This window comes from Saimiri boliviensis, chromosome 8 (assembly GCF_048565385.1).
Source record: "Saimiri boliviensis isolate mSaiBol1 chromosome 8, mSaiBol1.pri, whole genome shotgun sequence".
In the NCBI taxonomy this organism is placed as follows: domain Eukaryota; kingdom Metazoa; phylum Chordata; class Mammalia; order Primates; family Cebidae; genus Saimiri; species Saimiri boliviensis.
Genome location: NC_133456.1, coordinates 29,691,240 through 29,704,373, shown reverse-complemented (window position 1 = coordinate 29,704,373; position 13,134 = coordinate 29,691,240). Strand labels below are relative to the sequence as shown.

The window sequence follows — 13,134 nt, the reverse complement described above, 5'->3', positions numbered from 1 at the left end:
GAAGGATTGTTACGGCTGGGCCAGGCCAGGATTTTGAGGAGAAAAGTGATTGCTGTCACCAAATCCTTGAAGGACTTTGGCAGAACTGTGTTAGGCTTACTCTGGGTAGCTTCAGAAGACAAAACCAGTATTGGCGGAAGGAAGATAAGGAGAAGCAGCTTCTAACCCAGGGGAAGTGAGAGTTTGCAAACTGGGAAGTCAAAAATGGTCCTGATTCCTTGTGAGAGTAAGGGCTTCTCCTCATTGTGTGAATTACAGGGGCCATTTGTCAAAGATTCCTCAGAGCAATACTGATTTCATAAAATTATTTGAATTAATGGTGATTTGTTAGATTTATAGTAAACTATAACATGATTTGTGTCCCTGTTTGACATGCCACCCCAGAAAAAAATTATCTTTGGTTAGGTCAAACATAATGGTTTTTTGGTTTGCAAACCATGAGAGATTCCTATATTAGGTGGGAGTTCAGATTCAAAGGGCCCTCGATTTTCTGTTTGTTTTTGTTTGTTTGTTTTTGTTTTTTAATAGAAGCCAGCCTAATAAGTAGGAAGTGTTTCTCACTGTCATTTTATAATGAATTTTTAAATTTTGAGTATGACCATCTTTTCAAATGTATTAGTAATTTCCAGTTCCATATGCTATCTGCACATTTGTTTTGGTCGCTTTTAATTTGGGTCTTTGGCCTTTTTCTTATTTTTCTTATTGATTTGTAGAGGGTCTTTTATACATAGAAAATTAATGCTTCATGACTAGTTGCAAATATTTTCAGTTGCTGAAATACACAGTAGGTGTTTCATGTATGAGCTGAATGGCTGGTTCCTGATTGCTGTCTCCTTCCTTTCCAGCCAATAGATTTCAGAGTTTGGGCATTACCTGTTGAGCCAAAGCTGACACCACGCAAGGGTAGAGCCTGGGAACAGAATTCTCTATCTGATTCCTATGAATTTCCTTATTCTAAATCACCAACAGCAACCTACGTATCATAGCATATGAGAGTTGAACAAGTGTTGGCAAGAATGTGGAGAAATTGGAGCTCTTGTTCCAGTTGTCAAAGGGAATGTAAAGTGATGTAGCCACTATGGAAAATAGTGTAGCAGTTCCTCAGAAAATTAAAAATAAAATGACCGCATGACCTAGCAATTCCCTTTCTGGATATATGCCCAAAAGAACTGAAAGCAAGGTCTTAAAGAGATATTGATACACCCTTGTTCATAGAAGCAATATGTGCAATAGCCAAAAGGTAGAAGCAACTCAGTGCTCATCAACAGATGAATGGATAAACAAAATGTAGTATGTAGTATGTACATGCAGTGGAATATCATTTGGTCTAAGAAAGAAAGGAAATTCAAACACATGCTACAATATGGATGGCCCTTGAATACATTATACTAAGTGAAATAAACCAGTCACAAAAAGATAAATACTTTATGAGTCTACTTATACCCCAAGCAGTCAAATTCATGGGAACAGAAGGTAGAATAGCAGTTGTCAAGAGCTGAGAGGAGGAGAGAATGAGGAGTTGTTGTTGAATAGGTATAGGGACTTAGTCTTACAAGATGAAAAGTGTTCTGGAGATGGATATAGTGATGACTGCACAACAATATGAATGTATTTGATACCACTGTACACTCAGAAGGTTAAGACAGCAAATTTTATGTGTATTTTACCACAACTAATAGTAATTTCTAAAACTGATATGATGTAATTTCACCCTTCCCTATTGTTAAAGATCACAAATTAGAAAACGTGTTAGCAAAAGGTACATGAAAATAAGTGCTCTTGTGTTGATCAGAGCATAAACATATTATCTCAGAGGAGAATAATTTGCAACTCTTCTTTGGCCCTTTGGTCAAGCAATTCTACTTATAGGAATATAGCTTACTTCCACTTATGTGATATGGCATATAATCAAGATTTTCCATTGCAACAAAAGATTGGAAACAACCTTAGTACCTATCAGTAGTGGTCTGGAAGTATATTATTGTCCAATGGAATATAATAAACTAATATGCAACTGTAAGCATGAAGATACTCATTACATGCTGATACAGAATAATCTCCAAGGTGATCATATGTGTGCAAAACTGTACATAGTATGCTACCATTTGTGCTTAAAAAGAAAATGAAAACAGAATATGGATCTATCTTTTTGTTTAGTTTTGTCTAAAGTAGCTTTAAGTAGAGGCAAGAAACTGGTGTAACAATGATCAGGCCAGTTACATCTATGGAAGAAAACTAGACAGCTAGGGGACAAGGCTGGGAGGAAGACCTGCTTTCCATTATTTAGCACCTTTAACTTTCAAATTTAGTACCATGCACAGGTATGATCTATTCAAAAATATTTATTAAAAAAAGAAAAGGTCTAGTCTAGAAGGAAACAAAATTAGCAGGCACTTCTAGCTCAGTGCCCTGCACTGGGTGCTGTGAGAGTAGAGAGGAAAGAAACACAAATGGCTTCTAAATAACACCGTCTGGGGAATAAATTTCTGCTATTGGATCAAGAATAGGTGTGCATCTTTTCCTGGAAAGAACTGATTTGTTTTTACGGACAGAGCTATGAATTAGTGAACAGACATGTGAATTAATTCACTGGTTAGGTTTTCCTTTTTACATTGGCTGTTAGAAAGCTGTAAGCCAAACTTAAGTCCCGCTCAGTGCAAATTGGGTAGATTTCTAGGGCAAGCGTTTAGCACTGGCCTCTTCTTGGCTTCATCACATAGATTAAGTGAATTGCTCTCAAAGTTGGTCCTTATGTTGTTAAACATAAACATCACCTTATGTTGTTAAACACAAACATTCATGGGTTTCATCCCAACCTACCAAGCCAGACTTTCTGTGGATGAGGCCCAGGAAACTCTCCAGGTGATTTTTACTCACATTAAAGTTTGAGAACCACAGAAAAACAAAAGGAAGGCTGATTTCTAAGCACAAATACATCACTCTCCAATTGCCCCCATTATGCCTATTGTGTTGGTCAAGATAGATTTATTTTTTTGCTAATATTACAAGCCAGTGTAGGTCAGTTGTCAGAAAGGTGTAGAGAGTTGCTTTACTAGTTTATGCAGCAAACCAGGTCCTTCCATTGTAAGACTTTGCTATTTTCTAGGAGGCTAGGCCCTTGGACTTTTCTTCTGGATCCCCTGCTACTAAGAGGGCAGGAGAGAGAGGAAAGAGAGGAGACTTTAGCAGTCAGATATGGAAGAAACATCTTTTCTGCCCATAATTCCATTGGCAAGAAGCCAATCTCATGGCCTATCTAACTGCAGGGGAGGCTGGGAAATGTGACCTATCTATGGAGCTGAGAGCAAAAGGAAATGGCTTTGATGAACCCCTAGCATGGTCTCCGAACACCCAAGAACCCAAGTGAATCCCACACTCCACTTCCAGGTCAAGTTTTGGTGAACATCGGTTTTCAGTTTCCTTTTCTAATCAAGTTTTATCTTTTCTTTTTTGACTCTAGCACTATGAAACTGAGTATAATTTTTGCGATGACCGTCCTGACCTCTGGTAAGAAACTTTCAACTTTGTTAAGTCCTGGAATCCTTTCACTGTCTCCTGATAAGTCTGACAACTGCAAGCCCAGGCCTGACTTGGTGGGTTTTACTCACTTTCTACTGAGCGTTGTACAAGACCACATGCAAAAAAGACTTTCCTGGAGAAGAAGGAAGTGCTATGATTGAAAGCAGTTGATGGCAGGCAGGCCCAGCCTGGGATGGAGCCCTCCCCCGTGTGCTTCCTCCTCCGCAGTCTCACATCAGTGAGCCTAGATGCTCAGAGTAGGGTAGTCTGGCCCATCCCATGGGGCTGGGGGAAGGCTGCTGCACTGAGGCCCCTGAGAATTGACTCTTCTGCTCCACACATATTCTCTTCTGGTCTTTTCTGACCCTGTTTCTGGCATTGTCACGCTCCTAGGAAACAACTAACAGGATTCCAAAAGTCTCCCTTCACACGGAGCATTGGTTTTCATGTCCCTGCCTTCCCTACCCTCTCCCATGCCCTTCCCTACAGCCCACTCACTTAGATCATGGTTGCCACTGCTTAGTGACAACTACGGATTGTCGGCTAATTGCGTCAGCTGATTTACAGTGGCGCTAATGAAGCTGAAGCTTCAGAGCCCCGCATTTGTACAACCCTTTCTAAATCCCCCTCAAGACCCTCTGAAGGGCCCCCTAGCAGTGCGGTCACAGTGTCTTATGCTTTGGTAAAATTTGGATAAGTAAGATATTTTAACCACAGTAAGTTATGATTGCTGTCTCCTTCCTCTGCGACTTTTCCCTCCATCCCGTTCTCCTGCCATCTGGTAGTGTTAGCAGTCAGGGGCATTTTGTATTTGAATTCTACATTCTTTTTCTTAACTATCCACCACCTCCCTTTAAAATTTTAATGGCATCTGGCCTCAGAAAACTCAGATCTTCCCTGTTTGCTGCTTCGCTTTGAGTTTCAGTTTCTTCATCTATAAACAGAGGTTGGCCGTGGTCCTGGCCATGTGTCCTATGACTCAGTGTCTTGTAGTTACTCCTGGTCCACCCCTTCCCGCTGCTCCTTCTCTCCACCTGCAGGCCTGAGAGGGAAGCCACCCCAGTCAGGGAGGTGAACTGAACTTGAAGTTTGGCTACAGCATCCACAGGCCACCAGTCACGAGTTCACCTCCTCCAAATGGCCACACACCAGGGCCTTGGCCACTGTCCCCATATCTGCTGTGATTGATGAGGAGTCAGGGTACTACAAAGAGATACTCCCTCAGATCCATGCTGGCTGGGATTGGCCTTTTGGGACTTCTGTTTTCTGCTGAGCACCTTGAGTTTGTGGAGTCCTTGAGTGTGAGGCCTGTAGATATGCCAGTTGATCACCGACTTACGTAACATCAGCAGCTTCCAACCCCCAGGACCCATGACCTGTCACCTTAGCTCCTGGGGAGGTGGGAGATATGTGTGTGTCAGAGAGCAAGGGAAGAAGACAAGACTCTGGAAAATATTCAGCAAGATTCCCTTCCCACCCCACTTCTTATTTATTTATTTATTTATTATTTTTTTGAGACAGCATCTCTCTTTGTCACCCAAGCTGGAGTACAGTGTCACAATCACAGCTCACTGTGGCTTCGATTACCTGGACTCAAGCGATTCTCCCCAAGTGCTGGAATTATATGCATGAGCCATCACACATGAATTATTTTATTTATTTCATAAATGCACGTAGTCACAAGTTGTTTAGCAACAGGGGTATGTTCTGAGAAACACACTGTTAGGCAATTTTGTCATTGTGTAATCATCAGAGTGTCTCTACACAAAACTAGATGGTGTAGCCTGCTCCATACCTAAGCTGCATGGCACAGCTGGTTGTTCCTAGGCTACAAGCCTGCAGACCATGTTACTGTGCTGAATGTTGTAGGCAGTTGTAACACAAGGGTAAGTATTTGCATATCTGGACATATCTAAGCATAGAAAAGACACAGTAAAAATATGGTGTTATAATCTTATGGGACCATCACTGAATATGACTAAAATGTGGCTGTGCAGTACATGACTGTACATATATATATATCCCTTACTGTGTGCCTGGTACTGTTCTAAGTACCTCACGAATATTAACTTACTTAGGTCTCACAATAACTTTCTGCTTTAGGTCTTGTTATTATTTCCCTTTTTAAGATGTGGACACTAAAGCCCAGAGAGATTAAGCAATTTACCCAAGATCAACACAGCTACTAAGTGGCAGAGCTTGGATTCACACCTAGCAGTGTAGATTTGGTATTTGTTCACTTGACTCCTCTCCTACTCTTGTGGTAAACCATGCATAAGTGGTAAGACTTCTTCCATGGAGCCTGAAAGCTTTGGTGGGTAATATAGCTTCTGCCTCATCCATGTTCATCCAGCGCATCCTCAAATTCCTGTGACAGAGGACGCAAAATATAAGGGAGGAAAAGGTGAATTAGATTTATTTCACTGTACTGCTATTTCTACGCCATCAAATGAATTACTTAGCTCTACATTTTGGGGCTGGATTTTCTGAGCCAATTGCAGCTCCTTTCTCCCTTTGGATGCCTGCCCTGTGGCTAGGTCACTGTTCGCCAGCCCAGTAAGCAGAAAGAGGTGTGCTCTGAGAAGAAAGGCAGATAGAATTCAAATTGATTTTTTCCTTTCTTTAAAGAAGAATAGAATCTAATTTGCTGTTGCTTTTCATCATATGTTAATTATTGGCAATGTCGTTTTCTAATCTGTCATAGGCTTTCTATTCCACTTTAAATTTGCACAGCTAAAAATATAGTCACTGGCCGGGCGCGGTGGCTCAAGCCTGTGATCCTAGCACTTTGGGAGGCCGAGGCGGGTGGATCACGAGGTCAAGAGATCGAGACCATCCTGGTCAATGTGGTGAAACCCCGTCTCTACTAAAAATACAAAACATTAGCTGGGCATGGTGGCGCGTGCCTGTAATCCCAGCTACTCAGGAGGCTGAGGCAGGAGAATTGCCTGAACCCAGGAGGTGGAGGTTGTGGTGAGCCGAGATCATGCCATTGCACTCCAGCTTGGGTAACAAGAGTGAAACTCTGTCTCAAAAATATATATGTATATAGTCACTTATTTTCTTACCACAATAAAACTTAAACAGTTACCATGTGGGGTTGTTGCTTTCAATATTGATAACTCTTCTCAGGAGCTAAGAAGTTTCTAAGAAGCATCAGAGGCAAGTCAAGGGCAAAAGTGACACCTGAACTCAGTTTTGATAGAGTGTTTCAGCTCTGCTTTCTCATTTTCAGTGTGAAGAATCAGAAAATTTGGTGGGAAACAGTGTTCCAGTTTAGTGTTTTCTGGAATTTTTTTTCTAGGGCATTTTTCTTCTTTCTCTCCCAGATCATAAGAGCTGGGCTGGTCACTGTGATGAGAAGGGCTTGGGCCCAAGCTTTTGGGTCAACTGAGGTGTCACCACTAGGTGTATGTTATCTAGTAGGGAGTATCTCACCCCCAAATTAGTTGATTGTTTTAATAGGGCTTTCAGTGGGTTCCAGAGAAAATAAGCAATCAGACAAGTTGATTTAGTGAAAGACAATCACTGACTAGAAAGTGTATAGGGTTGTTTGGGAGCAAGAGTAAAATTGGCAGGGAACAGAGGTTCCCAAGGCAAGCAGACTGTTTTTTTTTTTGGCAGGAGCAAGAGTTTGATAGGGGAGTTTTAATATCATTTCCAAAATATGTAACCTGGTATCTTGGCCCCAGAAGTGCTGTTGAGATTTATGGAAGCAAAAAACTCTGTCACCCAGGCTAGAGTGCAGTGGTCCCATCAAAGTTTACTGCAGGCTCTAATTCTCAGGCTCAAAAGCTGTTTCTGCCTCAGCCACCTGAATAGCTAGGACTATAAGTGCATGCCACCATGCCTGGCTAGCTTTTTTTTTTTTTTTTAAGAGTTGGGGTCTAACTTCATTGCCCAGGCTAGTCCTTGGTCCTGAGCTCCTTTTAAGTGATTCTGTAATCTCAGCTTCTTAAAGTGCTGGTGTTATAGGTATGGCCTACCTATTTTTATGTTTTATATTTTTTGTACTTTTTGATGTTATTTCAAATATTTTTCGAGTATCCTAAATATACTTTAAAAACCGTTTTTTGAGTAAATTTATCTATAAATTATTAATTTTATGTCGATAGACATTGTTTTCTGTTATTACTAGTAATGTTAAAAATAAATAAATAAAGTAACTTAATTAATGCTTACCACAAGCCAGTATTTACCCCAATACTAACTCAAATATTCATTCTTTTAATCCTCGCAATAAACCTATGATGTAGGTACCATTATTGTTCCTGTTTTTCACGAGAGGAAACAGACACAGGGGAGTGAAGTAATTTGCCCATAGTAACACAGGTAGTGAGTAGTTGAGCTGAGATTGTACTCATGCCTACCAGAATCCATACTCTTAGTTATAATGGTGTACTGCCCTATAGCATTCTGTTCCACAGCCTCATGGCATTCCTTTATATGGATCTATATTATTTGTTAAATCATTTAACTTATATCCAGTGTATTGTTCTTATAAACAATGAATATCTGTATACCTCTAATTTTGTGCATATGTATCTTTTTTTAGCATAAATTGCTAATTCAGTGCTTAAGCCCATAATTAATTTTCTTGCATATTACCAACTGTCCTCCAAAAAAGTTGTAAGGTTGTACTAATTTAGAATTTTACCAGCAGTACATGAGAGCACCCATTTCCCCAACACTCTCATGGGTACTGGGTATTACCAGTATTTTTTAATACGTGCCGATCAGATGGGCAAAAAGAATGGTTTCTCATTAAAGTTTAAATTGCATTTCCCTAGTTATTCTTGAGATTTTCCCATTCATTTTGTCAACAATTACTTATTGAATGCTTTATATTTGTAAGGGGCAATTGCAGGTACTGGAAATGTCACAGTGAGGAAAAGTGACAAAGCCCCTGCTGTCACGGAGCTTGTTCTAATGGGAGATGTCAGGTGCTCAGCTGAGCTGGGAGAGAGAGAGCTGAGTTGTCAGGTGTCAGAGGAGACAACTATCGCAGCAAAACAGAAATGAAATAGTTCAGCTTTTAATCTCTTACTGCAATGGTATAATCAATATAAAATGGGAGGAAGGGCAGACTCTCCCTGTTCCATTTCCCTCTACAGAATGATATATCAGTCGAGGATCGGGTGAATCAGTGCAGACTTAGGAGATTGTCTCACTGTTGAGGAAGCCCCAAATGAAAGGTTCTGGCAGTTTTATGGACCTGGAGATAGAGAGATACAAGGGTGGGGAGAATTCATGGTGTAAAACAAGGTGAGAGGGCTAGGAGTGGAAACGTACAAGGTATTGAGTCAGAGTGGGGAACAGTGTCTTCAGGGCTAGCAGTGGAAAAGTACTAGGTACTGAGTCAGAGTGGGGAACAGTGTCTTCAAGGCTGGAGTGGAGAAGTGCTGGGTATTGAGTCCAAGTGGGGAAAAGTGTCTTCATTATGACGAGGAGGCTTCAGCAGAGGTGCCTGAAGACCTCACCGCAGAGCCTCAGATAAAGGGATCTAAGAACGAGGGTGCCTGGACTAAGATTGCAAGTATGTGAAAAGGCATAACTGGTGGGAGGCTGAGATCTTGATTGCAGCCCCCTTCAGAGACTGTGTACCAAGTACTGACTGTGCACCAAGTCTGGTGTGGAAAGAAAGGGCAACTTCCTCAGCGAGGCTTGTCAAATCAAGCCTCTTTAATTGCCTGTGTTCAGGTCTGGAAAATCACACATACGTTTTTAACCAGAAGCCAGACCTCGCAGGAGAGACAGACAATAACTAAACATACCATGTCATGTTATGTCATAATAAGTGCCACAACAAAAAATAAGTCAGCATAAGGGACAGAGTGCCAAGGATGCTATCTTCAATAGAATGGTCAGAGAAATCTCCCTGGGAGGTAGCACTTAGTGAAAGACCTACATGAAGTGAAGGAGTAACTGTGAGACTGTCTGGAGGAAGAACCTTCCAGACAGAGGGAACAACATGAGAAGAGGGCTTGAGACACAGTGTGTGATCTTTTGGAGGAATGGCAAGGGAGGCGGTGTGGCTGGGGCAGAGTGAGGGAAAGAGGTCTCATAGGTCCTAGAGACCCAATTATGTGAGGTCTTGTGAGGCCAGCAGAAGGACTTTGGATGTAGTTCTCAGTGTGAGGGGAAGGGATCTGGATACAATTTTCAGTACGTTGGAAAGGCATTGGAGGCTTCTGAACAGGAGAATTGAGTGACTGGAGATGTATTTTTTAAGTGATCATTTAGGCTTGAGACACTAGACTTAGGGACAAGGAGAAAGCAGGCAGATGAATTAGGAGACAATTACATTAGTCTCCCCCATGCTTTTCCTAACATATTGGAGTTCAGCTCTGACTGTAGTAGTTCTAGATCTCATCAGACACACTTATGCAGAGCTTATCTTGGGTATTTTGGGTATATAGACGATTCTTCTTGGTTATACAGATGGTTTAGATGATTGCAGACAGAAGAGGGTTGTCTGGGAATCATTCCTAAACAGGGAAGCATTCCTTGAGATAGAGGAGAGGAAGGCCGAAGGGGAGGAAGAGAGTACCTGTTGCTATCTAGATGGAGGCATCCAGCAGGAAGTTGGTTACAGGAAACTCTAGTGAAAATTATGGGCAGGCAATAAGCACCTGGGAGTTAGTAGCTTATACTTGACAGTTGAATCCATGGGACTAGAGGAGAAAAACCAGGGAAAGTATGGAGATTAAGAAGACTAAAAGCCTGCACTCAAGATGACCAAAATTAAAAAGTGATCTGAGAAAAGTAATGAGGAAGTCAGAGATTGGGAAATAATAGAGCATTTCAATGAGAGTTGCCACCACTGTTACGTTTGACAGACTGGTCAAATGAGATGAGGTCTGAAAAGAGCCCAAGCCTTGGCCATGGTGGGACGTCACCAGTGACCTTTGTCAGTAGAGAGGTGGGGGTGGGAGGTTGGGACTGAAGGCTGCAATTGCTACTTACTCTTTCAGGGAATTTGACTCCAAGGGAAAGAGAAACTAAAAGCAGTAGCAGAGGGCTTGTGTTTGAAGCAACTGGTGAACCAGGCGAACAGCCTGGAGGCCAAGTGAAGTGAGACTGGACACTACAGATTTGTAATGTCACCAGTCTGCACAATTGAATAATTTCCCCCAGAAGTGCTCAATTGCTCAATTGTAAGAACAGATATGTAGACCAAAATAGAGTGTCCCCAGGGTAAATTCTACAGAGACAAAGGGGTATGCTTACTGAAGTTGTAACAAGGAATAATTACAAAAACATACTATTGTTGCATTATCCAATATAATAACCACTAGTCAAACGTGACTATTTAAATTTCAATTAATTAAAATTAAATAAGATTTAAAAATTCAGTTTCTCGGTCATACTATCTACATATCAATTGCTCAGTAGCCACAGGGGCTGGTGGCTATCATATTATTCAGCACAGAGATAGAGCATTTTCATTATCACTAAGAGTTCTTGTGGCAAACACTGAACTTTAGGGTCTACACTGGATAAATCTGAGGTCTTGATGAAGTTGAACAACAGATGTAGGAGTAAGCAAGAGCAAAACCTGGATGAATAGGAGGCTGTAGACAGAGATGAGTATATTGAGATTAAGATTCTAGGGACTGAGCTGCTCCAGGTGAAAAGGTTCAGGGTTATATCATAAGAAGATAGGGGGTAGCTGCGGAAATAGTCTGTGGGTGAAGACCTGTGGAGTTGACAAAATCAAAGAAATTTGAGACAAGGTTGTTAGACTCATTCATGAAGAAGTCACCCAGATTGTTGGCAAGACCTTGCATCTAATGCCAAAATCCTCACTGAGCAGGGGGGTAGTGATTTAGTAACTAACAGCAATGAAAGAAGCAGACACCTCAAAAGGGGATGGTGTTGCTCAAAGTCCCCATGACATGTGATAAAACAAACAGTAGCTGGGAGGGGCAAGTGGCTTCTTTTGGGTAGAGCCAGATTTCACTGAAATCATAACCTCAGCGGAAACAGTCAATGAAGAGGTTAAAGATGTGGGAGAGTTTCCTTGTAGTAATTAATGGAATGAGGCTTCCAGAGGGCCAAGTAAACTTTGGAGGAAGTTTAGTAAAAGAAGGAAAATTTTTGAGTACAGATAAGCATAGGAATATAAAGAAGAGATAATTCTTAAATAGGTAAGGTATGCATTTGACAGTAGTAGCCAGGGAAGACCTAAGTCCCAGTAGGGTCAGAGACTTCATAAGGTTAGCAAACTACGGTTTTTTGAGTGGTATTCCAACAGTAGAGTATATTGTTCAGGAAGTTCTTAATTATACTTTGAAACAAACTCCTTCAGCTGATTAGGAAGGTCTAGCTGGATTCCTGAGTGCCATTTTCCTGACATCATAGCAATCCATTGTATCTAGACTTACTGAAGTGCTGGGGAAGGGAGAGATTCTCAATGCTTACCCACCTATGGAGTTCCAGTGAGTTCAGTTGTTATGCAGCTTGAGGTCTGGGGTCATAAAAGGGAAGACCTGAAGCCACTTGGTGAACACAGACCTTGAGCCAAACTTTCCCCATTTAGTCAGAGAGAGGATTAGCAGCATCCCCCATGCCTAGCTCTGTGTGAGATCATGGGAGCCAGTGGTTGGTGAGGTGCTATGGAGTATAAATTGCAAAATACTTTCAGTTTCACTCAGAATGGATTTCAGAGTGATTTCCACCCCATGGGGAGGAGAGGGAGGCTGGGGAGGGATGGATGGAGAAAATTTTTTTCTGTTATTTTCTGTGAGCCACTCTGGAGACAGAGGCAGAGATTCTCTACAGCAGCTGCTCAAACTACAGCTCTTGTTAAAATGCAGGTTCTGAATCAGTAGGCCTTGGGTGGGGCCAGAGATTCTGTGTTTCAGACCAGCCCACAGGTGACGTGAATCTCATTGGTCCATACATCACACTGTCAGTTGGTAGGTGAAAAAGGGAGCACTCGATGAGTGGAAGAGAAAGTTGTTGTAATCCTTGGGAGAAGGGGCCTGGGTCAGTTGAGTTGGACTGGCCTGTGAGTGGAGAGAGTAGATGGGAAGGAAACAAGATACTGTGAGGCTGCACGGAAAATAATAAATAAATAAATAAATAAATAAATAAAATGTAAATCAAGAAGACAGAAGAAGCTAAAGATGAAGTCATTTCCAGATCCAGAAAGCACAATTGACAGCTGAGTAATGACATAACATCGACTGTTAATTGGCAGCATTTTAAACTATATGTTTAGCTTCTCCATGAGGTCATCTGTCCTCTGTAATATGGCAAGTTAGACCAAAACCAGCGTTTCCCAGAGACAATGCTGTAAGCTTTAACAGTAGGTGGCACTCTTGCATTACATTAAGAGCTCAGCAAAGAAGATGCAGAAACCTCAGGTTTGTCTTGTAACAACAAACACACTAAATCTTCCTTAGATCTCCCTTTCACTGTCAGGGTACCCATATAGATTTTCCCTTCTCCCTCCAGTATAGGTATGCCTCCTCTACAGATGGTGCATTTAATTCTTCAAGTGCTTCACAGAGTCCTAGTGAGTGTAATGCAATAGGAGTGATTCAGATTTGTGCAAACTCCCACTGATGCCTGCTGTCTGCTTCCCTTGGCGTTCAAGACGACCACCAA

The 13,134-nt window shown here is 41.6% G+C and overlaps 1 protein-coding gene across 3 annotated transcripts in view; it reads left to right on the top strand.

The window, feature by feature from the left end:
• The window catches only part of CD86 (CD86 molecule), a 67,337-nt gene that overhangs the window by 32,200 nt on the left and 22,003 nt on the right, over positions 1 to 13,134 (top strand). For all 3 annotated transcript variants that reach the window (XM_003941646.3, XM_074404254.1, XM_003941647.3), the window contains exon 2: positions 3,461 to 3,507. In XM_003941646.3, the coding sequence (XP_003941695.1) occupies positions 3,461 to 3,507 (47 nt within the window). The remainder of the gene's footprint in view (positions 1 to 3,460; positions 3,508 to 13,134) is intronic.